At 52.1% G+C, this 27,502-nt stretch overlaps 1 protein-coding gene across 1 annotated transcript; it reads right to left on the minus strand.

Moving 5' to 3' along the window:
* Positions 1 to 20,599: 20,599 nt before the first annotated feature.
* On the minus strand, positions 20,600 to 21,978 carry GSX1 (GS homeobox 1). The gene is made up of 2 exons (XM_036917304.2): positions 21,445 to 21,978; positions 20,600 to 20,979 (listed from the first exon to the last, which is right to left on the minus strand). The coding sequence occupies exons 1-2, from the start codon at positions 21,854 to 21,856 to the stop codon at positions 20,600 to 20,602; spliced, it is 792 nt and encodes a 263-aa protein (XP_036773199.1). The 5' UTR covers positions 21,857 to 21,978.
* Positions 21,979 to 27,502: the final 5,524 nt, after the last annotated feature.

The following is a 27,502-nucleotide window of genomic DNA, read 5'->3' on the forward strand; positions in this document are numbered from 1 at the left end:
TCCCTTTGGTAACTGTTAGTCCATTCTTGGGTTCTGTGATTCTGCTGCTGTTTTGTTCCTTCAGTTTTTTCTTTGTTCTTATACTCCACAGATGAGTGAAATAATTTGGTACTTGTCTTTCTCCGCCTGGCTTGTTTCACTGAGCATAATACCCTCTAGCTCCATCCATGTTGTTGCAAATGGTAGGATTTGCTTACTTCTTATGGCTGAATAATATTCCATTGTGTATATGTACCACATCTTCTTTATCCATTCATCTACTGATGGACACTTAGTTGCTTCCATTTCTTGGCTGTTGTAAATAGTGCTGTGATACACATAGGGGTGCATCTGTCTTTTTCAAACTGGGCTCCTGCATTTTTAGGGTAAATTCCTAGGAGTGGAAGTGGAATCCCTGGGTCAAATGGTATTTCTACTTTTAGTTTTTTGAGGACATCTTAGAATTTTTGATGGAGGTTATTTTTTCCTCCTGTTGGGGATGCTATGCTAGTAAGATGTGAGCCCAGAAATCTTGGTGATCTTTGTTTGCTGCCAGCTGTAGACAGTCTGCCCATTTATAAGTTCCATGAGGGCAAGAGATTTTTTTATTCATCATATCCCAAGGATTTAGATCAAGGCACCTGCTTACTGAATTCTCAGGGCTCAAGAATGAAACCAACAATGAGCTAAGAGAGACAAGTTTCTGGGATAGTCACTGGAGCAACTGGATGCAGCTGTGCCTGAAGACATCCACTCGTAACCAGAAGAGTCTTGACCAATACAACTTAATTCAAGTTTCTTGATGAACCTTCCTTCAAGAGCAATCACACATGAACAGTGACCTTGGGGGCGACAGTGGCCTCACCCCCACCCCCCCACCATACATGCCTCCCTCCTTTTCTGAAGTTCCTTTAGCTCCTTGGATTACAACTCCTTGAGGGCAACAACGAGAGTTTCCTGTGTTGACATTCTCATAGCCTTTTCAGTCAGGGCCTTTTTCACAGTGGAGGCCTCAGCAGACAGGGGGTCACTGGCTGGACTTGGAGGTGGGTGTGGGGCCGCTCCTGCCACTTGTAAACAGAACAACATCTCCAGTGCCTATCAGTATCTGGCATGAGTTATGTGCCCCATAAATATTTGCTGAGTGAATGAACAATAGGACGTATACAGAGCCCTTCTGGGATCTCGCAGGAAAAGCAACCTTGCATGTTTAAATACCTGTATCCTCAAAGCATTTCCTCTGCTTACTCCCTGTCCCCTCTTTAAGCATGAAGGTTGTGCCTCCTTGGGGCGACAAAGTGCCTCAGGGGGGTTCTGGCCAAGGTGTGGCCCCTTTGTCCTCATGCATGTCACACTGGGGCTGGGGCTGTTGGCATGTCTACTCCAGGCTGGGGGCCTCCTGAAAACTCCCTCACAGAGTCTGATTCATCCTTGACTCTTCAGCATTTTGAGAGTGACTGCCTTATAGAAAGCTATGAACAAATGAATGAGTGAGTGAACGCCTGATGGCTCCACAACTCCATCCCCCTGCTGTCCAGTCCCATTCCCAGGCTTCTGTGGCAGGGCCCTGTTCCGGAGAGGTGACCCCTGCGATCTCACAGACGGGGAAAGCCATCCCCGCCACCCTCTGCCCAGCTATCTGCCCGCTTCCTCGAAGCCACCCACTGTCCTCTCAAAGCTTTCCCTGCCCTTCCCTGGGGGCCAGCACGGCTAGTACTGCACACCCAGGCTCGCCTGCTCGGCCACAGCCTGGACACTCCGCTCCTGTGGCAGTGGACCCCTGATCATGGCAGGGGTCATTTCTGGCCCAGCTGGCAAGTCTCCGTGGCGTGGAGCAGGGATCGCAGCGAATAAGCGAGACTTCAGCGACCCTCTTCCACACGGGCGGGAGGTGTTGGCCAAATCGTTCACCCCTCCAGGCTGCTGCTTCCCCGCCAGAAGCTGGCCAGGGCCTGGGAGCCTGGAAGGAGGACTAAGTGAGCCCAAGGGCATTTTCCAACAACGGAGTCCCTGCCGCTTCTTCTCTGCCCTGAAGAAGGAAGGAATGGGCTTGGTGTTCTGGGGGACAGGAGGGAGACAGGAGGTCAGTGCAAGGAGCTGGACAACAGCTAGGCCAAGAGTGGCCCACTCTCACCTGGACGACACCTCAGAGGGGTTCTTAGGGCACATCCGAGCAGACACCAGCCCCTGATGGTTGGCCCTCGGAGACGGATCTCAAAGCCCACCTCCGTCTTCACATCTCCACAGCTCAAACCACCACATTTTCCAGCTGGAAGACTGCGACTGCTTCCCGATCGATTCTCTGACTGCACGTCGATGCGCTGCGCCCCTACATACCGCGTGCACCACCCTGCACTGCGTGCGCACGTGACAGACAGACTGCCCACCGCCACCAAGTGGCAGCTGAGCGGAGGTGAAGGACGCACATAAATATCTAAGTAACCTTGTGAACAGGACAAGAAAGAGTGTAACATAATGACAAAGAACCAGGGGAGAAGGAGCCATTGAGGCAGAGCTATTAGCAGTGGCCTCTGCAAGGAGGCGACATTTCAGCTGAGATCCAAAAGATGCTCAGAAAGTGACCAGGGGAAAATCTGGGAAGGGTGTCACAGGCAGAGGGAACAACACATGCAGGGCCCTAGGTGTGTCTGAGAAAAAGGGAGCAGTGTGGGCAGAGGGAGTGAGGGGGGCCCGGGGGGGATGGAGATGGGCCATTGGCAAGGGCGCGGATAAGGCCAGCCCCGGAGGCCACAGGAGGCTGTTGAGAGTTCAGTGGTCATCAGATTAGGGGAATAATGTGAATTACGTGTGCGCTCTAAGTCACACTGCTGCTGAGGTGGGATGGAAATGGAGAGACTGGGCTGCTCAGAAGCTCCAGAAGAGCCATGCGCCAGCAGGAGGAGGATGAGTAGAAGCTTCTTAACTTTTCAGGAGGTGGAAACTGCACGCTTGGGGATGGATTAGATGAGGCCACTGAGGTGGAAGGCTGAGTGCCAGTGGCTGGCTGGAGCAGCTGGCGAGTGGGTGGATTGCAGTCTCCTGAGGAGGGAAGCCTGGCTCTGGGGGGTCTGGGCACTGGGGAGAGGGGAGGCCCCATGGAGCCACCTGGCTTCTCCATCCTCCTGCCCTCGGATTCCCCTTCCCAGCCATAGGCTCCCTCCTTTCCTGGGACTGTGGGGCCAGTCCTACCACAGGGCCTTGGCACTGGCTTCTCCTGGGCCAGGATGTCGTTTCCCAGAGACCCACAGGGCCGGCTCCCCCATTATCTTCATGCCTTTGTTCACATCCATGTACTCGGTGAGGCCTTCCTTTGTTCACACTGTGCACACTTCCCCCTCAACCCTTCCTTTCTCTTCTCCCTTAGAGGCCATGGCTTCCCCCACCCCAGCTTCCATCACCATCTATAATAAATAAATAGCAACTCATTCGTTATGTTTGTTGTTTATTCCTGTCTCCCCCGCTGGAATGGAAGCTCTGGGAGGGCAGGAGTTTTGTTCATCTTGCTCACTGTTGTAGCCTGAGCATTGAGCACAACGCCTGGCAAATGACTGGCCCAAAGGGTTTGTTGAATGAATGAATGACTCACTTTGGGAATCCTTAGGGTATGGTGGCTTTTAAACCCACGAGACTGAAGACACTGTAAAGGAAGATGAAGAGTCCAGGACCAGGAGAAGAGGTAAGCAGAGGGGACCAGCCAAGGACATGGGGAGGGATACCAGGAGCTTATATCCTCCGAGAGGCTCAGAAATGGAAGGCCAAGATGCCTCAGTGCCCCTCAAGGTGCTGTCAGCCAGAAGGAACTTTCCGTGTTCCATCTGCTCACGTCATTTGTCAGCCTAACACCTGTCACGGCCTCTCATCAACCTCACATTACGCCCCACGCCTGTCCATGGTATTCAGGCTTCCATCTCTGCCGTGTTTCTTCACACCCCTTCCCCCAACCACCACGGCCCAGGTCACGAGGGCACTCTTTGGCCTTTCCTCATGCTAAATTGTCTGTCATTTACTGCCAGCGCCAACCTCTTCTCTTGGCCCTCTGGACGTTTTCACACTGTTTCTTCATCCTGGGACGCCCCCACGGTGTCTACCCAAACCTGTCCTTTGGTTGACTCCTAATGCCCCCTCCAGCTGAACGGAGACTTCCTCCACCAAGCGCCGGCCCCTTTGCAACCGGGCTTAAGGATTTCTAGAGTGTGTGTGTGTGTGTGTGTGTGTGTGTGTGTGTGTGTGCGCACACATGCATGTGAACACTTCCTCTTCATCCCATACCACACTCTGCAAAATAACCTCTTATTAACTATTAACAATGGGTCTAAGTGTTTGACCATATTGACACATTTCTGGATCCCTACAGCCTTCTGAACGAGGTGGTGCCACATTGCTCATTTCACAGATGAGAAGCTCGGGCAAAGTGAAGTCGAACGGGCACATGCTGAAGTGGGGTGCACAGCCCCCGTGGCCTGTATCCCACGTCCAGGCTCTTAACTCCTCAGGCAGTGCTGACTCTCTAGTTGCTTGCGTGGCTCCCTAGCTAAGTGGCTCTTAACTGGAGGTGATTTTGCACCCCGAGGGTACAAACATTTGGTAATGTCTGGAGACATTTTTGGTGGTCACAGCCAAGGGACGAGGTGCTGATGGCTTCTGCTGGGCAGAGGCTTGGGCAGCTGAGCATCCTGCCACACACAGGATGGTCTTGGCGCAGAATTGGCCCGAAACATCAGTCAGGCTGAGGCTGAGAAATGCTACTCCACCTGGGCCACAGCCTCTGGGAGCTTCCCCCCCTACCCGCACCTCTTAGAACCCCCCCACCCCCTGTCTCCAAGGACTCTGGACACCGAAGTGTCCCAGCGCACAGTCCTTCATCCCCTCTCCTCTCTGTTCCATTCAGTCGCATGCAGTACCAGGCTTCCAGATCGGCCTTCCTGCCGACTCCCGAATTGATATCTCACATTCCCTACAGCCAATCAGTTGTCAGCTCAGCCTCCAAAATACCTCTGAATCCATTGCTCCTCCCCACCACCAGCCAGCACTGACCAAGCTTCTAGCATCTCACTTCCAGATCACCGAGACAGCCTCCAGCTCTGTCCCCTGTCACTGTCCCCACCGCTACCCACTCACTACCTCGCAGCCAGAGCCACCTGTCTAAAGCACAATCCTGCTTGCGCATGTGTCATCCCCCAATGCGTCAACCCCTGCTTGAGCCCCCAGTAGCTTTCCACCCCACAGGCACGAGCTCCAGCCCTTTAGTGGGGCCACCCGGCCCTGCAGGATGACACGTGGCCCACCTCCCCCTGGGCACTGGTCTCCTTTCTGCCCTGTCAAGTCCTGTGCCCTGTGCTTGCTCTTCCCCCACGGACCCTCCTTCTCATCACTGAGGTCGTAGCTGACACGTGCTCCCCTCAGACTCCCTGGTAAATCTGCACCCCCACCCCACCATAGCTCCATCTTACCTTCCCTGTAGGGTTCACCTTCCCTGTGGCCCATTCACATGTCCAGTGGCTGTCTGCCCTCCCTGGAGCAAAGGTTGCTGAGGGCAGGCCTCTGCCTTTCCTGTTGTCTGTTGCTTACTGTGCACTGCATGCAGTGCCCCCAGCACAGGTATTTACCTAAGAATGCAGGAGCCCAGTTTGTAAAAGACATGTGCACGGTATTTTTTGGAATGCAGCTGATTTAGAAATTGTGGCAAGAAGGAAGTGTGTCCTTGTGAACAACCAAGGTTCCTTCACTTACCAGCCTCCTCTTAGCCCAGGTTCTCCCCTTCCTCTTTGTTTTTTTCTAATTTTTAATTTTTAATTCTGATATCATTAACATACAATTACTTGAACAACATTATGGTTACTAGATTCCCCCTATTATCAAGTCCCCCCAACATACCCCATTACAGTCACTGTCCATCAGCGTAGTAAGATGCTATAGGATCACTACCTGTCTTCTCTGTAGATACTGCCTTTCCCATGTCCCCCCCCTGCTGCATTATGTGTGCTAATCGTAATGCCCCTTTTTCCCCTCATCCCTCCCTTCCCACCCATCCTCCCCAGTCCCTTTCCCTTTGGTAACTGTTAGTCCATTCTTGGGTTCTGTGAGTCTGCTGCTGTTTTGTTCCTTCAGTTTTTTCTTTGTTGTTATACTCCACAGTTGAGTGAAATCATTTGGTACTTGTCTTTCTCTGCCTGGCTTATTTCACTGAGCATAATACCCTCTAGCTCCATCCATGTTGTTGCAAATGGTAGGATTTGTTTTCTTATGGCTGAATAATATTCCATTGTGTATATGTACCACCTCTTCTTTATCCATTCATCCTACTGATGGACACTTAGGATATCTTGGCTATTGTAAATAGTGCTGCGATAAACATAGGGGTGCATCTGTCTTTTTCAAACTGGGCTCCTGCATTCTTAGGGTAAATTCCTAGGAGTAGAATTCCTGGATCAAATAGTATTTCTATTCTGAGTTTTTTGAGGAACCTCCATTCTGCTTTCCACAATGGTTGAAGTAGTTTACATTCCCACCAGCAGTGTAGGAGGGCTCCTCTTTCTCCATATCTTTGCGAGGATTTGTTGTTGTTTGTCTTTTGGATGTTGGCCTCCCTCTTTGTTTTTATTTGTTTTCATTCTGCTAACAAAACCATGAATGCGGAAGTCAGTTATCTGTTCAACATCTCCATGTGGATGTCTAACGGGGCCTCTTCACCATGACACGTCCAAAGCAGAACCTAGAATGGCCCTCCACCCTTCTCCTCCCTACCTAGATCTCCCGAGGCTTCTCCAGCTCGGTAGGTGACGGGACTGCTGCCCCAGCTGCTCAAGCCAAACATCTCATCATCGAGGATTCTGCTCCCATCCTCGTATCCTACCCATTAGGAGTATTGACTTCACCTTCAAAGAATATAACTGACCATGACATTTTGCCACCTCCACAGCCGCCCCCCTTGTCCAAGCTGCCGTGAGCTGTGCCTTGGACCACTGTTATCACCCCTTAACTGGCCTTCCTGCTTCTAATTGAGTTGTGTTTTCCTCAGAACACTGGTTTTCCTCAGAGCAGCCTTTTAAAATCATCAATCATATGATCTCTCTCCTCTGTTAAGGACTGTCCAAGGAAGAGTTATTATTCTAATAGTTTTACCCTTATAGTAAAATCTGAGCCCCTTACCCTGCCCTAAAGACTGCTTAGATGGTCTCTCCCTACTGGAGCTCCTCTTTGGCCTTTGCCTTGCTTCTGGCCAGACTGGCCTTCCTTCTCTATCTTGCACTGCTGAACTCTCTCCCGGCCGCAGGGCCTTTGTACGTGCTGAGCCTTCCGTGTGGAATGCCCCTCTTCCAGCTCTCGCCACCTCCACCTCCTTCTCCTTACTCAAGTTTCCACTGGACAGTCCTCTGTGAGGGCATCTCTTACCTCACTGCTGATATGGCTTATCTGTAACTCCCACACTCTTTATAACCCACCTGTTTTCTTGTTTCTAAACAAGGTTTAACTACCTTGTTTATTTATGTGCTTTGGATTTTTCTTTTCTCCAACTGGTCTGAAAGTAGTGAGCTTGTCTATTCTGGTCACTGCCACATCCCTAGAACCACTGGTCTCTTGCATTGAAGGGATGTGATTAATTGTGTTCGGATTAAGAAGGTTTTAGGGCTGAGGTACAGCTCCTGGAAGTAGTGTTTGCCTTTTAATGGGGACACTTGAGGAACTTTGTCATTAGAGACTAAAGATGCTAAAACTCCTTGAAGATCCAGGACTTGACAATAGACACAGCAAGTGTACGTGGGTGTCCCACGTGATGGTGACTCATTTATTCAGCAACTATTCACTGTGCTTCTCCTGCATGCAGGCCGCTTGCTGGAGGGCTGGTATGTGGGTCGGTCCTTGCAGCTCAGCAGCCGCACGCCGTTGCTTGGACTCTGCAGTGTGGGCCTTTGCTGAGGTGCATGCGGCACCAGGCTCCGAGAAAGGGAGGCCAATGTGTCCTGACACTACTCCAGCCAGTGTGACCAGAGGCAAGTCGGTTAGCTTCTCTGAACTGGAGCTCATATGGAAGAGAAAGATAATAATAATAAAGAGCTTGAAGGAATAAGTCTGTCCTTCAACCCCTTTCTCCTTCTGCATCCGTCACCTATGCTCCTGGCTCTCCTCTAACCCTCCTGGGCCCCCCAGGAGGAGCTCAAGCACCCTGCCTCCCAGCAGCCAAGCCTGCAACCCCACCCAACTCTCATGGGAGGTTCAGTTCTCAGAGACGCCTCTCTGCTGGCAGGGGCTTATCCAATGAGCCTGTTTCTGGTAACCTGTCCATGCCGCTGCTCAGACTGGAGTGTTAAACTGCAGAAACGTGTGCATCTGTCAGGGTCAGGGCGTTAACCTGGAAAAGTAGGTCTTTCGTGGAAGATCTCAGCTCAGCAGCAGGCACCCAAGAGAGAACTTTCTCAGCAGAGTGAAGGTGCCCTTCGCTGTGACCCTCAGATCACACCAGGAAAGAGTCGGTTCTCAATCCAGGTTTGTACTGCAAGAAGTATTTAGACACAGGTGTGCAGCGACTGTGATCTGCCTCAGCGCGGTGCCCAGTTAGCTGGCCTCCCCTGGCCACTCCTGCCTCGCTCACATCAATTTTCCATACTGCAACGATGGTGAGGCCTTCAAAACACAAATCAGATAGGATCAACCCTCTGCTTGAACTTGTTAATGGCTTCCACGGCCCTTAAAACAAAACCCAGATTCCTAATTTGGCCACACAGACTCAGCACTAGGCCCCTGCCTGTCTCACCAATCTTACCTTTCCAGGAACTGCCCCTGTTCTCTGCATTCCCACCTCTGGGCTTTCGCCCATCTCCTGCAGAGGGCTTTGCACCCTCTTACCACACGCCCTTTGCACAGGCTGCTCTTTCCTCCATTTCTTTCCATACCTTGATCTTTGCCTAGTTAACTCCTTCTTATCTTTAAGATCTCAGGTCCCTCTGAGTCCTAGTCAGGTTTTTCTCTTCTGCTTTCCTCACTGAATTGTGGCGTTTCTTCCTGTTTGTGGGGATTTGCTGAAAGTCTTTCACCCCACCTTGAATGTAGGCTTCATAAATGAGGATAGTTTTGCTCACCATACCTGCGATGTAGATAGTTGGTGCTCAATAAGTATTTGCTGAATGAGCAGATGCACAGCTGAGCAGGGGAGGAGGGTCCAATCAGGCTGGGAATTTCAGGAGAGGCATCAGGGTCTCGGTGGCTGCCCTGTCTGCCCTACTTGCATATGCCTGGTCATACCTGGGCATGCCTGGCAAAGGTGGTGCCTGGCATGGCCACAGCCCCGAGGAGGCAGCTCATGCCAGCTTTTTATGCCAAGGCAGTGCTGTCAGAGTTCCCACATCTGACCCAGGAGTGGGTTCCATGCACGGGATGTTTCTCTGCATGAAGACAAGATCTGAACACATAATAGACGTGTTAGTTTGGTAGGACTGCATAATGAAAATGCCATGGACTGAGGACTTGAACAAGAGACAGTGACGTTCTTTAGTCCTGGAGGCTGGAGAGCAGGCTGTCGGCAGGTTTGGTTTCTGTGGAGACCCCTCACCCTGCCTGGCAGGTGGCTGCCTTCTTGCTGCTTCCTCATATGGCCTTTTTCTTTCTTTGTGTGTATGTGTGTCTGTGTCCAAACTTCCTCTTCTTATGAGGTCTCACACTGAGCCTGCTCTGGGGCTAACAGGCAAGCGACTGCTGGGAAGCAGGTTTCCTTTTCTGGGGAAGGAATGAATCTTCAGGGCTGGCTTCCCTGACAGCGGGCTCTTCAGAGAGGCGGGTTTTGAGGAGGGGTTTGACAAAGGCCTCAGCGTGAGTTTGAAAGACAAAGGGTGGGCAGTGGGGCAGCTGGAGACCGGTGGGGAGCAGGGATAGTGCGGGGAGCTGCAGGGGCAGATCCTGCAAGCAGAGGAAGCAAGCTTCAGAAAAAGTTCCAGGATTCGGTACTTTGATGTCCTCCACCTTCCTCCAGGCAAGAGGGAGAAAAGGAGTCCATGCGCACACACATGGTGCTTACCAGGCCCTGGGGACCCAGAGAGGGGCAAGAACCAGTCTCCTGCCTAGAGGAGCACCACTTACTTGGGGAGACACATGGGCACACAGAGTGCGAGTCACTGAGGTGGAAACCCAGCCAAGTGCCCTGCGTGGAAGAACAATGTGTCCACTTACTGAATGAACAAGGTGGTGCTGCTTAGAGGCAAGAACACGGGGTGGACCCCTGACATGGACAGGGCTGATGCCACCCGGGAAGGTTCCAGGTTTCTCAGAGGAGGCTAAGGAGGAGTTTTCCAGGTTGAGAGTGGGAGAGACAACATCTCTGGCAAAAGAAAGAGCATTGGCAAAGGCAGGGAGCAAGCTGCCAGTGGCGTGGGGTCCAGACCCACGTCCAGTTAGAGTGCGGGCGCCATGCGCCCACCTGCATTCTCTCACCATATTTTGGTCATGGCCCGACATCTTACTTCAGCCCTCTATTTGTGCTCCAGGCCTGGGCATTCCAGACCTAATCGGGCATGCCTGCTTGTATGACGCTGTGACTGGGAATTTGGTGTTAAGCTGTATTATTGAGTTCACAAACTCAACTTTCAGAAATCCAACCAAACAAGGGATTTGCAAAACAGTTTCAAAGACAGCCGCGCTGACTACATTTCCCATGACAATCAGCTTGTTTACCACTCCAAGGTAATACACTAACCGCTGTTGACACGCTCATTTGCATGCCAATACCCAGAATGCTTTTCTAGCCCTGCTGAGCTTGGATTCTGCCAGGGAGCTGAAAGGTTTATTTACACATTCAATACATGACAACTTCATTTTCTGAAGCATGTTTCATGCAAACCATATCCCCAAAATGCCTTAAGTTGGTGAAAGAATTTCAAAATCCTTTTAGTGTTTAAACCCTTCTTTCTGGGCTGGAGTGGAGTTGAGAAAACTTGTGCATGCTCAGATTCACATTTTAATTAAAAGATACTTGAGGGAAATGGGGATCTAGTTATTCAGGTATTATGCCTGGTATTTTGGGCCAAGGTTCTGTAGAGGAATTATATGGCCACAGATTGAGTCGCAGTTGCTAGAGTGTTAGAGAGCTCCCGCGCCCATCAGACCAAACAAGGATCACAGAGGGGCTTTATTTATTTATTTATTTATTTACTTATTTACTTATGGATTTTGGTGTCATTAATGTACAATTACATGAGCAACATTATGTTACTAGACTCCCCCTATTGTCAAGTCCCCACCACATACCCCATTACAGTCACTGTCCATCAGTGTAGTACCCAGAGGGGCTTTTTACTGGGCCACTTTCCTACAACTGGAATTCCTTTGCACTGTAACCTGTGAGATGACAGCAATATAGGGGGCTTTGGTGTAATAGATGGGTAATAGAAATACACATGCAATCTTCCAGTTTTGAGAGTGTAACAGAAAAATGATATGAATTGGTTGTCCTGCAAGCTTTCAGATGCAGGCAGGCTGGGCTTTGATAGCTGTTCCATAATGAAAGGGTAGACTTTCCTGCCTTTCTGTCCCCAGAAGATGAGAATATAAGAGTCCTTTAGGAAAGCCAAGTATGAAGATGTTATGTAGGAAATAGCCAGATTTTGTGTCAAATGGAACTTTTTAAATGGCTTGGTGTTTTATTTTTAGAATCACCTATGCAGCCACTAGGCTTGGGTATTGAGGTGGGTAGGAGACGGAGGGCATGATGTGAACCTCCTGGTTCCCTGAAATGGCTATGGGTAGTCAGGCTGTTGTTACCTTGGAGGGACAACAAATCGACAGCCTTCAAGGTCAGCTCAGAGAGAGGAGGCGGCATTTAAACAGATTAAGAACATGGGCCCTTGAGTCAGAATCCTGGATCTGGGTTCCAGCATGTCTGCTGGCTAGCAGCACGAGTTTGGGAAGTCATTTAATCTCTTTGTGCCTCAGTTTCTTTATCTGTGGAATGGGAATTACAATAATTCCCACCTCATGGGGCTATTGTGAGGATTAAGAGGGCCAATACATGTCTGGCAGTTAATAAATATTCAGTAAGTGCTGGCTATGATTATTTTTAGTACATTACAACAACCCTTCTCAAACCTCTTGGTTTACATTCTTAAAAAGCAAAAAGGGCCCTTTTGTTTACATGGGCTATATCTTTTAAGATTTACTGTATTAGGAATTAAGACAGAAAAATTTTAAATATTTAATTTATTTTAAACAACAATAATAAGCCATTCTTAAAGGTTTATGATAAAACATATTCCTAAAATGTTTATATAACATGTATGTAGAAATAACTATAATTTTCAAAACAAAAACTTTTAGTGAGAAAAATGACATGGTTTTATATTTTTGCAAATCTCTTTAATGTCTGGCTTCATGGAAGACAGATGAATTCTTGTATCTCTTGCATTCAATCTTCTGTGGTATGTTGTTTTGCTTGAAAAATATCAAGGAAGGCAGCCTCATACAGAGATGTAGTTAAAAAAATGAAGGGTTATTTTAATAGCCTTTTCATAATTACAGTTTTCTCAGTACTACACCAAAACATGAAAAAAGGTAGCTTCTTGAATGTTAGTTACAACGTGGAACCTGAAATCATGTCAACAGAATTTGTGTGCTTGTGACATTGAAGCCTGCAGGTCTACCTTGAATGGTTCTTTTACCCGTGCCTGATTTTGGAGCACCACACCTTGGTCATCTGGGAAATATTGGTTTGCTGAGTTAATGAGAGTCATGTGTAAGCTGACTCATTTCACTATATAATATTTAAAAAACCGTGTGTGTTTATGTCATCATCTCATCAGAAACGTCCAAGTATTGAGAAGATGTTAAGTTCACAGTGATGGATACATGTATTCCAACACTGCAATTTTTGCTTGAAACCTCATCAGCAACAAACATTGTCAGTCGTTTTTCTTCAAATAACAGGTTCACTTTGTTTTCAAGAAAACGTCTGCCAGACACCCAAGTCTGAATAACCAGTTTGTCTGTCAGTCCTTCGTTCAAGTAAAATGAATAAAACAGCTAGTGCAGCTCGCCACTCAACCAATCCCTTGAGTATTTTTTCTCAAGATAGCTATTGTTTTTCAGACCTTTGTTAGCAGCAGATGCAAACTTATCATTTCGTCTTCGAGAATGTTAAAAAGGCATTCTTCAAAGTTGAGCTTTGGTGAAATGATCATCTTCACCACTTTGTCAAGAACTTCTTAGGTGCAACTAAACCTTTTTTTTACCGTAGGTGTGTGGGGCCCAAGAGCCCAGTGGCTACTGCCTTTTTGTGGTCTAAAGCGCCAGCAATTTTGCCCACCACTGCTTCTGCACCACCAGAGCAAATGTCACACGTGAAAAAGGCAGATAACATCTCAGTATCATGAAAATAGCTATGACTTCTTGGACACCAGGTCTTGGCAAAGGTCTTGGAGAAGCCCAGGAGTCCATGGCTCACCCCTTGTGAGCCACCGCTCCATAACATGAAGCAGCAACTGGTACCCAGAATGGACATTTGTGGTGTGTCTGCTCAACACCTTTCCTTTCCTTCTAGAGACCCCAACCCCCATTTCCTGCATTCTACTGGGATCTCCAATCATCGAATCCACCAGAGTACCACCACTATCCTGCCACAGCCACAGGACTGGCACGTGATCAGGCAGAGACAATCTGTGGTTAGAATGGTTACCACCGTGGATGAACTCTCCCACCACGGAGGGGCTGCTGCCGCATGCCACTTGCCGTGTGAAAGCAAGAAATACTCTCACTCTTCAGACAAGGCCATTAGTTGGGGTGAGGTAAGTCTGGAGCTGATGGTTGCCATCCCCCCTTTTGCCTAACCCATAAACCCCAAAACCCATACTGTGAGGAGAAATCCTGTCCATAGCATGAAAGAATAAGGCCAACCGGAGAGGAGAAAGCCAAGGGATACCTCATCACTACATCCCTGGGGCTCCTCAGGATGGTTGCACTTGGAACCTAATTGGTTCTGTGAGCCAGTAGGCAACTTTTAGTTTCAAGTAGCTTGAATCCAGTTTCTGACATTCTCAATAAATAGCTGTGATTGAAGAGTTCTCAAGAACCTCTAGAACATTCTTCACTGCTATGGAGAGTCTTAAAGGTGAAGGAGAATTCACAGAGTGAGGGGAAGAGCAAAATGTCACAGACTGAGCAGTTCCATGAACGTGTGGATGAGGTGAACAACCACCGCAGAAGGGCGGGGTCAGGCCCACGGTCACGGAGGACAGGCAGAGGTGAGTGCCTGAACCTCCGTGCAGGCCTGAGCATGGCTCCCCTGCAGGTGCGTGACGTGGGTGCACGTACCACCCTGCTGAACCCAGGAAGCCCAGTGCTGAGGCCAGCTCATGGTCCAGCTGCCACTCATGCTTTAACTGGCGGATGAATTCTGAAAGCATCTGCCCAAATCTAAATACCCCCGAGTTTCCAAAGGGAATGCATGGAATGCCCAACAGCCTAAAAGAGTCCTGGTTCAAGGAATCCATCTTGAGGAGTGCTGGTCGCCTGGCCAGAACTGATACTTGGTTCTAGGGACAGAGCAGTCACACTTGTCCCAGTTCTGTTCACCATACTGTGCCGGTTCCAAATAGCTCACATATGGTGTGGATTACCACACCACTTACAGCTGCTGGTTGCAAACAGAAAGCAGAGACAAATTATGGCTACGTAAGCAGAAAATGAATTCAATAGAAGGCTTCTGATAGTTCACAAGCACAATGGGAAAGCTGGTGAAATGGCTAGAGATACAGCCAAGGTCTCACCACTGGGCAGTCTAGGCAGATGTCACTTCTGGGCCCCCCCATCCTGGACAATCCCTTCCCCCTCTGTCCAAGGTCAGCTGCCATCACTTGGAGGCCCTAAACTTCATGGCCATAGGAAATAGGAAATAATCTCTAACGGCCATGCATCTGTATCACTCTCCTCTAGATTCAGACTTTTGGGGGGAATGTCGCCCAGGTCCTGAGCCCATGCCTGATCTGCTGGGGGAGGGTGGCAGCAGGAAATAGCTAGTCTCCATTGACCTGAGAGTGGAAAGCCGGGCCCTCCTTCTGGAGAATTCCCACAACGTGCCAATGTCTACTTCAGAGGATGCCTGATTTTTTCAAAAGTGAATTATATTTACATCTGACAGAACAAAATCAAGCTTTTGATCAGAAGGAAGGGCATGATGCCGGTCAGAAAAAGAAAAAAAGTCTACTAATGTCAGTTATATCCCCCGACTTTAGAGAAAAGGAAGCTGAGATCCAGGAAGATCGTGATATGTCCAGAGTTACAGAATTAGTGGCGTAATGAGGGCTGGACCTTAAGTTCTTAACTCCCCGCCCGGTGCTCTTTCCGCAACAATCTTCTTACATTCTTACATTAGCAGGGAGGCGTCTACAGAGCTCTCACCCTGATCAGAATTTGTATTAGTTTGCTTGGGCTGCCATGCAAAAATGCCACAGACTGGGTGGCTTAAACAAGAGAAATTTTTCTCTCAGTGACAGAGGCCAGAGGTCCCAGATCAAGGAGTTGGCAGGGTCAGTTTCTTCTGCGGCCTCTCACCTTGGCTTGCAGATGGCCCCTGTCTCCCTGTGTCCTCACCTGGCTGTGCTCATGTTGGAAGTCCTTCTCCTCTTCTTATAAGGGCTCTGGTCATATTCGATTAGGGCCCACCCATATGACTGCATTTAATTACCTCTTCAAAGACCCTATCTCCAAATGTCGTTACATTCTAAGGTACTGAGGATTAGGACTTTAACATGCAAATTTGGGGGGGACACAAATTCAGCCCATAGCAGAGCTACTCTAGAAATTCATAACATCATGGTTCCTTCTTGGAGTCTCTGAGTCTGCTGCTATTTTGTTCCTTCAGTTTTGCTTTGACCAACTGTTTTTTTTTTTTTTTACCTTTTTTTGTTTCAGCCTTAGAAACTCTCCTGCTGATTACCACATACAAGACTGGGGAAACCCCAGATTCATGAATTCCTGCCTCATAGGAATCAGCCTATTCCTCAGGCTGATCTGGCTCTGACGTGGTCTAGCAAGCACATCCGCTCACCCCCCGAGGTCAGGGTCAGAGGCAGAGGGCCCCAGCCAGTGAGAAAGTTAGGCGCCTACCCCTCTCCCTGTTCCTTTCTTAGCCTTGTGCCTCTTCCATGCTCCTTAGGCATCAGGGACCTGCTCCTCTGCCCCTCCAGTCTCCTCTCAGAGTAAATGATGTGCTCAGTGGTTATGACTCTCAGGGGCACTTGTGTTAAGCCAAATATGGGAGACCTTAGTCAAAAAGAATTGATTTCTAGTTTCAGACTTTCAGGCATTGACAAAACACGTAAGGAGCATACTCCAGAAGATCGTAAGAGTGGTGGTGAGGGTGTGTGAGGGGGGGGCATGCAACTCAGCCTCCTGAAAGATGTCCTCCAAAAGGTGGGTACCCATGGATGTGACCTGCCTGAAGAGGGAGACAAATAGTCTGTAGGTCATGAGACAAATGGATAGAATATTCTTGGCAAGACCCCGTGGCTCTGTAAACTGCTCACCCAGGAAGCCTCTGACTAGTTCACCCTTTCAACCCAAATGCCCAAGGCTGTGCAGACAACCTGGCATGCTCCCCTAGCCTCCTCCTAACTTTCTCTTTCCTCTTGGTCCTCTCACAACACATGTAGGCACTTAGTCCAATATCCTGGCTGCAAAAGGTACAGAAGGTTCAAAGAAGGATCACTGAAGAAAAGGTAGAAAGGCCTGCTCAGAGCTCGGCTATGCACAGGGCAGGCTCCCACAGAAAGAATTATTGGGCCCCAAATGTCAAGGTGCAGAGGGAAGGAACCGGGGAAAAGGGACTCCTGTTTTGACTTCGGCTCCTGGACTGTTCTTGGCAGAAGGGAGCCATACTTATTCTCTGAGTGACTGACCCTGTCAAGTCCTGGATGTTTGCTCTTTTGCGTGTTCTACCACGGAGGGTAGATTCAGGGCTAAGCCTGCACTTTTCAGCCTGCAGGAAATAATTCAGCCCCAGGCACGGCTATAGGCAGGACAAGGAGCAACAGCACCAAGCACAGCAACACAGGTTAACATTTCTTGAATCTGGGCAGACATGGTGCTTAGCATTTTGTGTGAATTCTATCCTTTAATATTGTACAACACTGCAAAGGAACTATTAACATAATCCCCATTTACAGACGGAGGAATTAAGGTTTAGGAAGGACCTTGATGGGGGGCTTGCCCAAGATTACCCAGCTTGTAGGTACATGGTGGAAATGGATCGCAAAGCCACGCTCTTGGGTGCCAGGATCCCAGTGCCTAGCCCCTAAGCTGCGCGGAGAGAAGAGCGCAGTGCCTCAAGTAAAATCAGGGTTCTCAATGTGGGTTAGACACACTGAATGGTAATTTCCAGGAATGTCATCCTGATCATTCATTTTGAATGTGATTTCGATGTAATTTGACTTGCAGCCCCCAAATTCTATCTTAAAACAGTGTGGGCTTAAGGACTAGATGGTCTCGCCAGATGAGAAGCTCCAGTTTAAGGTAACTCCAGGCCTCAGGCGCGCCCTATGCTCGCTCGCCTCAACCCCGGCAGCAGAGGAGCGATTTCCGGCCGGAGCGAGGCGGAGAGAGACTGCATGGTGAGCAGTGTTTGAACCCAAGCGTCTTGGAACTCAAAGCTGGTAGTCGCCCCTCCGGGCGGCGGCGCGATACTGACAGCTCCTGAGCGCTGCGCTGCGTCACCGCCGTGGTAACCGCTGGGACCGCCACCAGAGGCTGCGTTTTCTCCCACTGGGGGCCAGGACAACCCGCCAGAAAGCGAAGAGGCTGTTTTTCTGGGAGCCGGACCGAGACATGAAGCCTTGGGTAGGGATAGCCGAGAGGAGGAAGGGCACGCCCCTAGGAGCACTGGACCCGCGTGGACCTGGCACGCAGCAGAGGATCTGCGCCTTCTGCGAGCAGCCGGGAATAGGAGGGATCTCTGCATAGGGGGGCAAAACGGAAGCATTTGGCGTGGGTGTACGCGTGCGGTGGGGGGCAGTCCAGACTGGCAGGCACATCTCTCAAGCTCTGTTGCCATTTCCCCCTATAGTCACCCCCACCCCAAGCCCAGCTCCCTGGCAGACCCATCTCCAAAATAGCACTTTTGGCTGAGGGTCTGTCACCGAAAGCCGGCCACCTCCTCCGGTAATCCAGGGAAGGAGTTGGTTCAAAGCGAGCCGTTCGAATTCATCTTGGACCCGTTCCCTGGGGGCCTTGTTCCCTGGGTGTCCTGGAGCTGCAGGATGAAACTTAATTCACCGACGGGCACTTAGGGTATCGTGGCAGCCGCGCAAAACTCAGAACATGTCACCATCATTGATAATAAAACAGTTGGGATTTATTCACGTATGTCAAAGCACCTTGGCTTCGTTTCTGTCAGGAAAAATGCCGCCTCCTGGGAGAGCAGAGAACTGGTGCCAGGTGAGACTGGCATGCAGACTGATGCGGATGGCGACGCAGAGGGAGGGTGCCGAGAAGCGGGAGGGACAGAACCGCCTCTGTCCAGGCACAACCCAGGCGTCCTTCTCCAGGAAGAACCTGGGGTGCCATCTCCGTGGGGAACCACATCGGGCCTGCCTTTATTCTAGGGGAACTGGAGAGAGGGCCCTGCACTCAGCTTAATTTGCAGTAAAAGAATGAAGGTTTTTGGAAATGAACCCCACTTATGTCGAGCAACCCCAGCTGGGGCGCATTTGTGGCCGCAAGAGACGCAAGTGTTTGCTTTCCTAGATACGCAGGGTCCGGCGCTCCCCGAGGTGTGAGTGCGTGTGTGAATGTTGGTGGGGGGATGTGTGTGGAGGGCGGCGGGTGGTAGGTAGCGGGGAAATTTCTGGCAGGAAAAGCAGCGGCCCAGGCCTCCAGGACGTGGAACAGCAATCGTCGGGGGGGTCTGGAGAACCCGGATCCGCTGTTTCCCTCGGGCAGTTTCCCGAGCAGCAGGAATACCCTACTTCGGGGGCTGGGCGCTCCCCGCCTGCGCGGGAGCCTCCTCCTAGTCCACCTAGCGCGTAAAACAAACAAACCCTCTTATCTCCCCAAGTAGGGTTGGGTGTAGATTCTCAGTTGTAGAGGCTGTGGAAGTTTAACAAGATTCGGTGAGGACATAAGGCCCGGGCCGCGAGCTCCGGCTGCTCAGGGCCGCTCGCGGGGACTTGCGCGCGGCATCGCTCTGGGTTCCTGGACTCGAAGCCCGCACGGTCTGGGAGCCGGAAGCTGGTTAATGGTATTTGCCACAGAGCAAAGCGAGGGGGCCTTCTGAGAGGCGGGATTGTTGTAGGCACATCCCTTTGGGAATTTGTGCCTAACAAATACGGTGGATAAAAAATAATTGGTAATAGGTTATCAATCCGAAGGCAGCCAAGGACTGAGACCTCCCGCTTGAGATAGTTAGTGGTCGCTGCCCCTGGTGATGGCGGTCAGGACATCCCAACTGACTGGGCTGGAGGTGGCGCCGGACCCTGGCTGGAGGGCGGCGCTGAAGGGGTCTGGATCCGAGGCACAACGCGGAAGCTCCCTCCTTCCGACTCGGCTCTTTGAGCCCCCTGCGCGGTGCGCAGGCGGGAGCCGGACAGGAGGCCCGGGAGCGCACGGGGCCTAAGGGCGCGCAAGGCAGAGTCCGCGCTGGGCTGGGGGGTGCAGAACCCGGCTGGCGGGGCAGCGAGGTGAGCAGCGGAGCTGGGACCCCCCACCCCAGCCCCGCCCCGCCCCATCAGGAAGCCCCAATCCTGGCCGGCGCCAGTCCAGTACGGAGCAGAGGTCGGGGGGGTCCAGGGCCACGTGGACTTCTAAGAAAAAAAAAAGTTTATTTAAAATTTTGTACATAAATAAATAAATAAATATCTTCTGGTATTACAGAGACCATACAAGCTAAGGGCCTGGGGTCTGCAGCCAGAGAGGGTGTCGCCAGAGGTGGAGAGCTGGGGTATCTGGGGGGAAATGCGGCGTGTCTCCTTGAACAAAGTGAATCCTCTTCCCGACACGGGTACCATTGGCGACAATTTCTCTCTTGAGAGAGGAGCCGCCAGCACAGCCAGGCCTGACGGAGGGACAAACAGACCCACTGAACTTCGAGGAGGCAGAAGGGAAAGGGGAAAGAAAAGGGGGAAAAAATGGAAAGAGGAGTTCATAAATGTGTGTGTGTGTGTGTGTGTGTGTGTGTGTGTGTGTGTGTGTGTGTGGTGGGGGGGTGGTTTGGATGAACGCCCACAGGAAGGAAGTGGGGAGGGAGAGAAAGACGTGAAAGAGGAGGGGGCGAGAAGGAGTTCCGAGGGGCGAGAGGCCGAGCCTGACCTCGGGTGGGGGCAAGGAGAGGAGGCGAGGGAGCCTGAGCCCGTCCAGAGAGGGCGGGCGCGGGGCCGCCGGGGGCCAGCAAGGCGCTGGGCCCGGCCGCCGTGCTGCAGGGCGGAGAAGGACTCCAGCGCTTGCGGTTCCCACAGCGTGCAGTTCGTTTGGGGCACCGGGGGCCCTGGGTGGGGACGCCAGCGTCAGGTCTCTGCCCAGCTCTAGGCGCTGCCCAGGGCCGGGGGCCTCTGCAAAGCCCTGCCGAATCCGTGCGTGGACGTTTGGCGGCGGACGCCTGGGGACTGGCCCTGCATCCCAGGACCTGGGCTGGGCGAGGTGGGGAGACGGGAGCCTAGGGGGTGACCGTGAGATCCCGGTCGTCCTTCCCCGAAGAGGACGGAGACATGGGCACCTCGTCGTCATCCTCGGAGCACTTGGCGGAGGAGAGCGACGCGCACTTGCAGCTTGGCGGGGCCCCCGCGCCGGCGCCCGCGCTCCCTCCGCTGCCGCGGTGGTTGCTGCCTTTGCCCTCCTTCTTATGCTTCACGCGGCGGTTCTGGAACCAGATCTTCACCTGCTTCTCCGACAGATTCAGGTAGGTCGCGATCTCGATGCGGCGCAGGCGGGACAGGTACATGTTAGAGGCGAACTCGCGCTCCAGCTCCAGCAGCTGCGTGCTGGTGAACGCCGTGCGCATCCTCTTGCTGCTGGGCAGCTGGTTTGAACTGCTGTCTGCAGGGGGCGGGGGTGCAGAGAGGGAAGCCATCAGCCTTCTGCGCTGGGTGCCAGATCCCTCGGCAGGCGGCCGCTAGAATACCAGGACTTCACTCCCTCGCCCACCTCTTAGCCCCGAACGCGACGCACCGCAGCGTGACCGCGCGCCTCCTTGCCAGGCCACGGGACCCTGATACTCCCGGAGTCACGCGGCCCTGGCACTCCTTTGTGGCGCGCCCTGAGCCCCAGCCCTCGCTCTCTCCCACGGGACCCCTCCAGCACCTGGACCTTGTGCCCTCCCTCACCCACCCTCCCGGCGGCCTGTCCCGGCCCCCCATCCGCACACCACTCTGTCTCCCCCAGGCCCCCGACACTACCCTCACCTTCCCCAGCGCTCTCAGGGTCCCTCATCCTCCATCCCTGGCCCTTCGATTCTCGTCGGGTCACCTGTGCCCTGTGCCCCGGCGCGGCTACGCGGCTTACCCACGGAGATGCAGTGGAACTGCCTGGGGTCGGGCAGCGGGTAGGAGGTCTGGTAGAGCGCGGCGGCGGCAGCGGCGGCAGCGGGGCCATGAGCGACCCCAGGCGATACCGCCGAGTGCTGGCGGCCCAGGGGCGCGTGGCAGTACTGCGAGCCGAAGGGCGGGAAGGACGCCTTGAGCAGAGGCAGCGCGGGCGGCCCGGGGGGCCCGTGCAGCTGCGAGGCGGTGACGCAGAGCGGGCACACGCACAGCAGCCCGGCCTTGCGCGCGTGGCAGGCGCCGGGCGAGAGGCCGTGCAAGGCGTGCGGCGGAGGCACGGCGTAGGGGAAGATGGGCGGCGGGCTGCCCTCCGGCGCCTTCTTCTCGCCCGCCTCGCGCAGCACCAGCGAGTCCACCAGGAAGGAGCGCGGCATGGCCCCGGTGCGCGGTCGCCCCGCCGCCAGCCCGCTCCCTGCGCCCCGCAGACCTCGGAGCTCTCCGCGCGCTTCCCCGGGCCGCGGCCGCGCACAGCTGCCTTTTCCCGGGAGCCTGAAGGAGCCGCGGAGGCCGAGGCTGGAGCCGCCGCCGCCGCCGCTTCCGCGGGCGCCGCCCAGAGAGCTCGGGGTGCTGGCCAGCGCTAGTGGTGCTGAAAGGCGCCGGCGGTGCCGCTTAAATAGGACTATTGCCATGTGATGGGCTACGCCAGGAGCGGCCGGGGCCTCTCAATAGGGTTTTTGTGCCTTTTCTCTTGGCATTCACTCTGCACGCTTCCTCATTATTTCACTTGTTAACTAAATGAACTGCATAATGTACTCTATTCTTGTCAACCCCACCCACGCCGTAACAGGCGCCCTTGCCCCCTCCTCTCCCTTTTGCGAGTTTATTTTCTCATTCTCCTGCGATTTAATATTCTTTTCTTTCTCTTTATTCCTAGCTCCCCCTTTAGCTCTGCATTGGCGATAGGCCCGTTTATCTTGTTGATTTTGTACGCACGCTGCCTCTCTTCCACAGATCCCCACGCGCGCGCACCCCATCTTCTCCGCGCACTCGGTTGCTGTTCCTTTCCTTCTCTCATCCCTCCTGCCTCCCCCAAAAGATCGTGCTGCCTCCACTCAGTTCTCTCAGTTCAGTGCTGGGCACCCCGCGGGCGTCCCTACAACCGACCTCAGATTAATTTCCACCTGTGGAATCCCTTCCCCTCTCCTGTGTCGGAAGCTAGAGGACTGGGCTCGCTTGGGAGAGAGAAGGGCCCGGGATTCCTTATCCAGCACCAGGCGCCCTGCTGTTCTGATCCCTGAGTTCCTCAAGCAGTCTTTGATGCTGCCAATAACGCCCAGTCTTTATTCGGTAGGTGCTAGTCAGCCAGCCTTTTTCTTGAAACATTCAGACAGGGCGTAGGTGTAAATAGGAAAACAGCCACTGAGAGTCACGGACAGACGGGGAATGGGGAATGAAAGCGTGGACAGAGCTCTCGCACCCTAGCAGCCGGGGAGAGCGTGGGCGCTCTCTGATCTCTCCCCTTGCGCACACCCCAGTAGACTCGCGGCTGCGCTCAGAAACCATTGCTTTCCTGAAATTGGCCCCGCAGAAGTGGCGCGAAGGGCAGTTGTATTCCCAACTTCTGCCGCCTTTGCCCACCCGATGGAGCTCCCCTGTCCCCAAGACCTTCTCCTGCAGTGTCACCCTCTTCTTTCTGGTCACACAATAGTTAAACAACTTCAAACGTCTGGCGCTGTGTACACAGCTTCAGCTTTTTATACCGTCCTCGGTCTCAAAGCTGCTTCGCCCAGGAACTTTTTCCATACAATGGGAAATTAGCATAAACATTTCGAATTTACAGCCCAGGACTTTTCACGGAAGACATTTACTTTCGATTTTATTGGAACCAAATCGCTGCAGTCACCTGCTCTGAATGGAACTGTGACAAATGGAGGGGGAAGCTTTCTGGAAGGGGGAATCAGGGCACGGGGACACGAATGCCCCAAATCGAAGCATGCATCACTGATGCCATCTTTGCTATAACAACAGCAGCAAAATTACTGATTAAAAAGCAAAGAAACTTTGAGAGAAAATAACCGATTCCATAAAAGGGAGAGGGGCAGTGGGGAAAAACAGCCTGGCTGAAGGGCTGTCATGTAACAGGAGTGGGGGCTCAATGCTTCCTTGATTGTTTGGCACGGGGGAAGGGGGTGACAGGGGACCACGGCTGCCCCAAACGCCACAGTTTCCTCCCCAGTGTCCCGCACGCTAGGGTGGTGGTTGTAAACCAGAGGCATAGTGAAGCCTGATGCCCGTTCTAATTGTCCTGGGAAATTTGGACTGGCCTGGACCCCCGAGACTGAGCTGGCACCCGGGACAGGGCCCGGAGCGGGGCTCCCCGCTGGGCTGAGGCGGGCGAGAAGGGTGCGGGGTGCGGTTGGGGCCCTGCGGGGTGAAAGAGGCGCCCGCTGCGCCGCGGAGCCGGGAGCCCCCGGAGGGCCAGTGCCCTCTCCGGGGATCAGCAGCCCGCGCCCGGGGAGGAAGGGGTTAAGAGCCCCTGAATGCGAACACGGCCAAAGCTACTGGGAAAGAATATCCAGGGAAGGGGGAAATAACCAGTTTCCCCCCCCCCCTCCAGTCTCTGGACCTTATTGAATGTCATTGAAGAAAGTTTTGAATGCCAGATAAAGAGAGGCGAATTAAAGTGTGTGACAGCGGAGGATAAGCGAACACAAAGAGAACTCTGTCACACTTTGGGGCAAAATCCGTGGGCTTTTTACCAAGTCTCTTCGCTATGATTGAATTAAGTAATAGGAAAACATTTTCTTTCAGTTTAGAACCATTAGACAAAAACTTCAAAGCGAATAACACTTTTTAATGTGCGGCCCACAATAGGTCGGGGGGTTTGTGCTGAAATGCTTAAATGGTTGGTTGTGCAGCTCGGCGCGGGAGAGACCCGGGCCCGAGCAGAACAACACCCCTGAGTGTTTCCGGGCGGCCTGGAAAGATCGCACACTTAATCCGCGGCCGGAAAAGGGGGCTCCCGGCTCGGGGGTCTGAGGCCGCCCGGGGCGCTCCGGGAGTTGGATAATTTCAGGGAAGTTCTGTGCAACTGAGAGGGGCGCTGGGCGGCCGGGAGGGCGCTGAGCTGTGCAGCTGCGGGAGGTTGGGGCCGCCCGGAGAGGGGCGCGAGATCTCCCGGGGGCCCAGCGCCCTGCAGCCCCGCGGCCTGTGCCCACCGCCTGGTTTCAGGCCGGTGCGCTCCGAGCCCAGGGAGGCTGCTCCCCAGCGACTCTGGCGGCCGCGCCGCTCTGCTTTTCAAAGTGCCCCCTAGGGCTGGCTTCAGCAGGGTTTGAACATTACTCCCCCCCACCAGCAAACGCCCTCTAGGGCGGGGCGGGGTGGGAGGCGGCGGCGGGATTAGCCTGACAGCCCGCGAGAGGGGCCCCGGGGAGCCGCTCCGCCTGGTGGGCCCTGCTCTGCCCCGGAGCTGGTTTTCAAGTGTCCATCAGGGACAGTTCAACATGGAATTAATTTCTGTTGTCCTGGCCTTTTCTTTTCATACTGTCTCCTTTCCTGTTGGTGCAGAGAGCACGCCATTTTTCTCCTGGAAATATAGCTCTACGATATTTGCAGTAAATGGGGAGTGGGTGTGGTGGAGTCCTTCTTCTCTGACCTCCACGTATTTCTTCAAATGTCATTCAAATGTCACTTTCCTTCTCAGGGAGGCCAAGGACCCTATTTAAACGTATTACTACTTTCTCATCACATTTGCCAGTCCTGTCCCTTGCTTTATAAATAAATACCTTCTAAATTTCTGTCTTTTACTCATTTGTTTTCCTGCCGTCACCCCTCCCCACCCCCACATACATATTTGAATATACATCCATTGAGGACCAGCATAATAGTCTCTCCTGTGCCTTACTGTTTCCCAACTCAGGAAAGTTCCTGGCACATTGTAGTCCTCACTATATTATTTGTTGGATAAATAAATGAATCGGACTTGACTCAGAAGGTGGCATAGGTAAGGGGGCTTTCTGGATTTCCTGCTTAATACACCTAGACACTTAGGAGTATGGCACTGGGTACCTGGACTGCAGCAACAGTCTGACTGTCTCACAGTCACCACACCCACACCTGTGCCTGAATTATCACTGGAGCTCAATGTGTTTGTTGAGTGAATGGCAGATCTTTAGGTAACTAGCCCTCTCAGGAGTTTCTCAAATTCCTTCAAAGGGGCAAAATGGTCCCATTCCAGGTGGTTCCAGTGTCCTGCTCTGCAGGAGTTAGATGAAGCCACTGTAGCTCAAGGCTAGAGGTTGTCACTTAGGTCTTCTCAGCGTGTGTACTAAAAAGGCATTGGTTAGAGAAGAGATGTCATATATGTCCTGAAGTTATCAGTGACCATTTCTCTTTCTGGGTTAAGGCAGTAGAATGGGAATTCTCATTGCATAAAAAGGACTGCTCCCGTGACCAGGCCAGGAGTGACTCAAACATCTCCCCCTGGAGAGAGCAGGCTGTTCAGAGGAACAGAGGGGCAGGAGAGCACCCGGAAATGGTCTGCCCAGGCCAAGGGGAGTGCATCCGGAAGCCAGGAGTGGAAGGTGCCTAAAACCGGGTTCTGAGCAGGAAGTGGAGGCCAAGCCATGAAGGACCATTCCCTTTTATGTGACTGGAAGATAAATATTAGTCTTTTATTATTACTTGAATCTTCGACTTCATGAAGCTGTATTTAATAATAACTACTCTAATCCCCAAATGCTGATCCATGCAGATAAGAAGAATCAAACCAAATGAAGGAATCAATGAGAGTCATGTTACAGCTGCTGGATATTCTCTCGTGCTTTCCCAACTAGAATACAATCCCTTAAGGGCAGGGGCAAAGACTTTATACTGGTGTCACCAACCTTTCTCATAGCACTTAGCATATTACATGCATTTAATACATGTTTAATGTTAGCGCTAATGGCAGTAAAGGAGCGGTCCTCTCGGCACATATTCAACCCATCATAACTGCATCTTCATGACCCTCACAAGGTCTCTCAGCATTTTAGCTTTCCATAGGAAAATTGGAATATCTCACCTCCCTTGAAAGGATTACAGAGGATGTACACATAACCTGAATATTACCGGGATTGCCAGTCAATGCGTGCAGGTGAAGACAATAGCAATCACCTAGAGCTTCTGTTTGAACCTTGCAAGATCTCTGGCCTCACTTGTCCAATGCCTCCTTTTCCCATCTGATTTTCTGGAAGTCCTTCATGGGCTGCCCTACTCGTGCACACAGGCCAGGTGGTTAGCTGGCTTCCACCATGACACCCACCAGTCTGTGTGCTCAGCCTGGGATGGATCCACTGGCTCCTTCCACACGTTGCTGCAGGAACCACTGCTGCTTCCTTACGCATTTGTAAAGCCCAAGATAGAGCGTGCCCTTAAACGTGAACTGTGTGTTCTCTTTCCTGGGTGACAGGATGAAAGGATGCTGAGGCCTTCTTTCGGCACGGCTAAGTCACACGTCCCAAAGCTTTCCCTTTTCTCTTCCACCTTGACATCAATGGGAACAAAGATGATTTCTGCAGGGATCAGGGCATTCTGCCACCGAGGGGCCATGAAGATGAGTGTGAAACACCTTACTAAGGGTTTCAGTAGGAAATGTTTATAGATTTAAAGAAGAACAACACATGGGGCGTTTGAAACAGGCAGAACCAGTCTCAGCCAAGGCAGTCAGTGTTCCATTGATGAATGAACACCTGACCTTTAGGATGAGTCCCTGTTTCCCCCTTATGGATGGTAGTGACTCTTGAACCTTGAGACTGGACTTGACTGTGGCCTAAGGCAAGATTCCCATCAGGAAACTGGTTTTGAGACCCTCTATTGTAAACATTGCTGCCTTGTTTGTCTTTCTCTGCTGGCAACAGCCTGCAGCTTCATGATCAGCCAGGTTTATAGAGCAACAAAGCAGTAAACCTACAGATGGCGGAGACCTCTTTGGACGCTCTGTTCTTTCCAAACACACTCCTGTTTCCCTATTTTTACCAGAGAGACCCCAGGACACATCTCCTCTCCCAACCTCCCATTCTCTGAAAGCCTTCGGCTCAAAA

This window comes from Manis pentadactyla, chromosome 2 (genome assembly GCF_030020395.1).
Source record: "Manis pentadactyla isolate mManPen7 chromosome 2, mManPen7.hap1, whole genome shotgun sequence".
Taxonomy (NCBI): Eukaryota; Metazoa; Chordata; class Mammalia; order Pholidota; family Manidae; genus Manis; species Manis pentadactyla.

Coding starts and splice junctions, on each gene's coding strand:
- GSX1 (XM_036917304.2), bottom strand. CDS start 21,856: ATGCCGCGCTCCTTCCTGGTGGACTCGCTGGTGCTGCGCGAGGCGGGC. Junction 20,980..21,444: donor GTTCCACTGCATCTCCGTGG/GTAAGCCGCGTA, acceptor CGCCCCCTGCAG/ACAGCAGTTCAAACCAGCTG.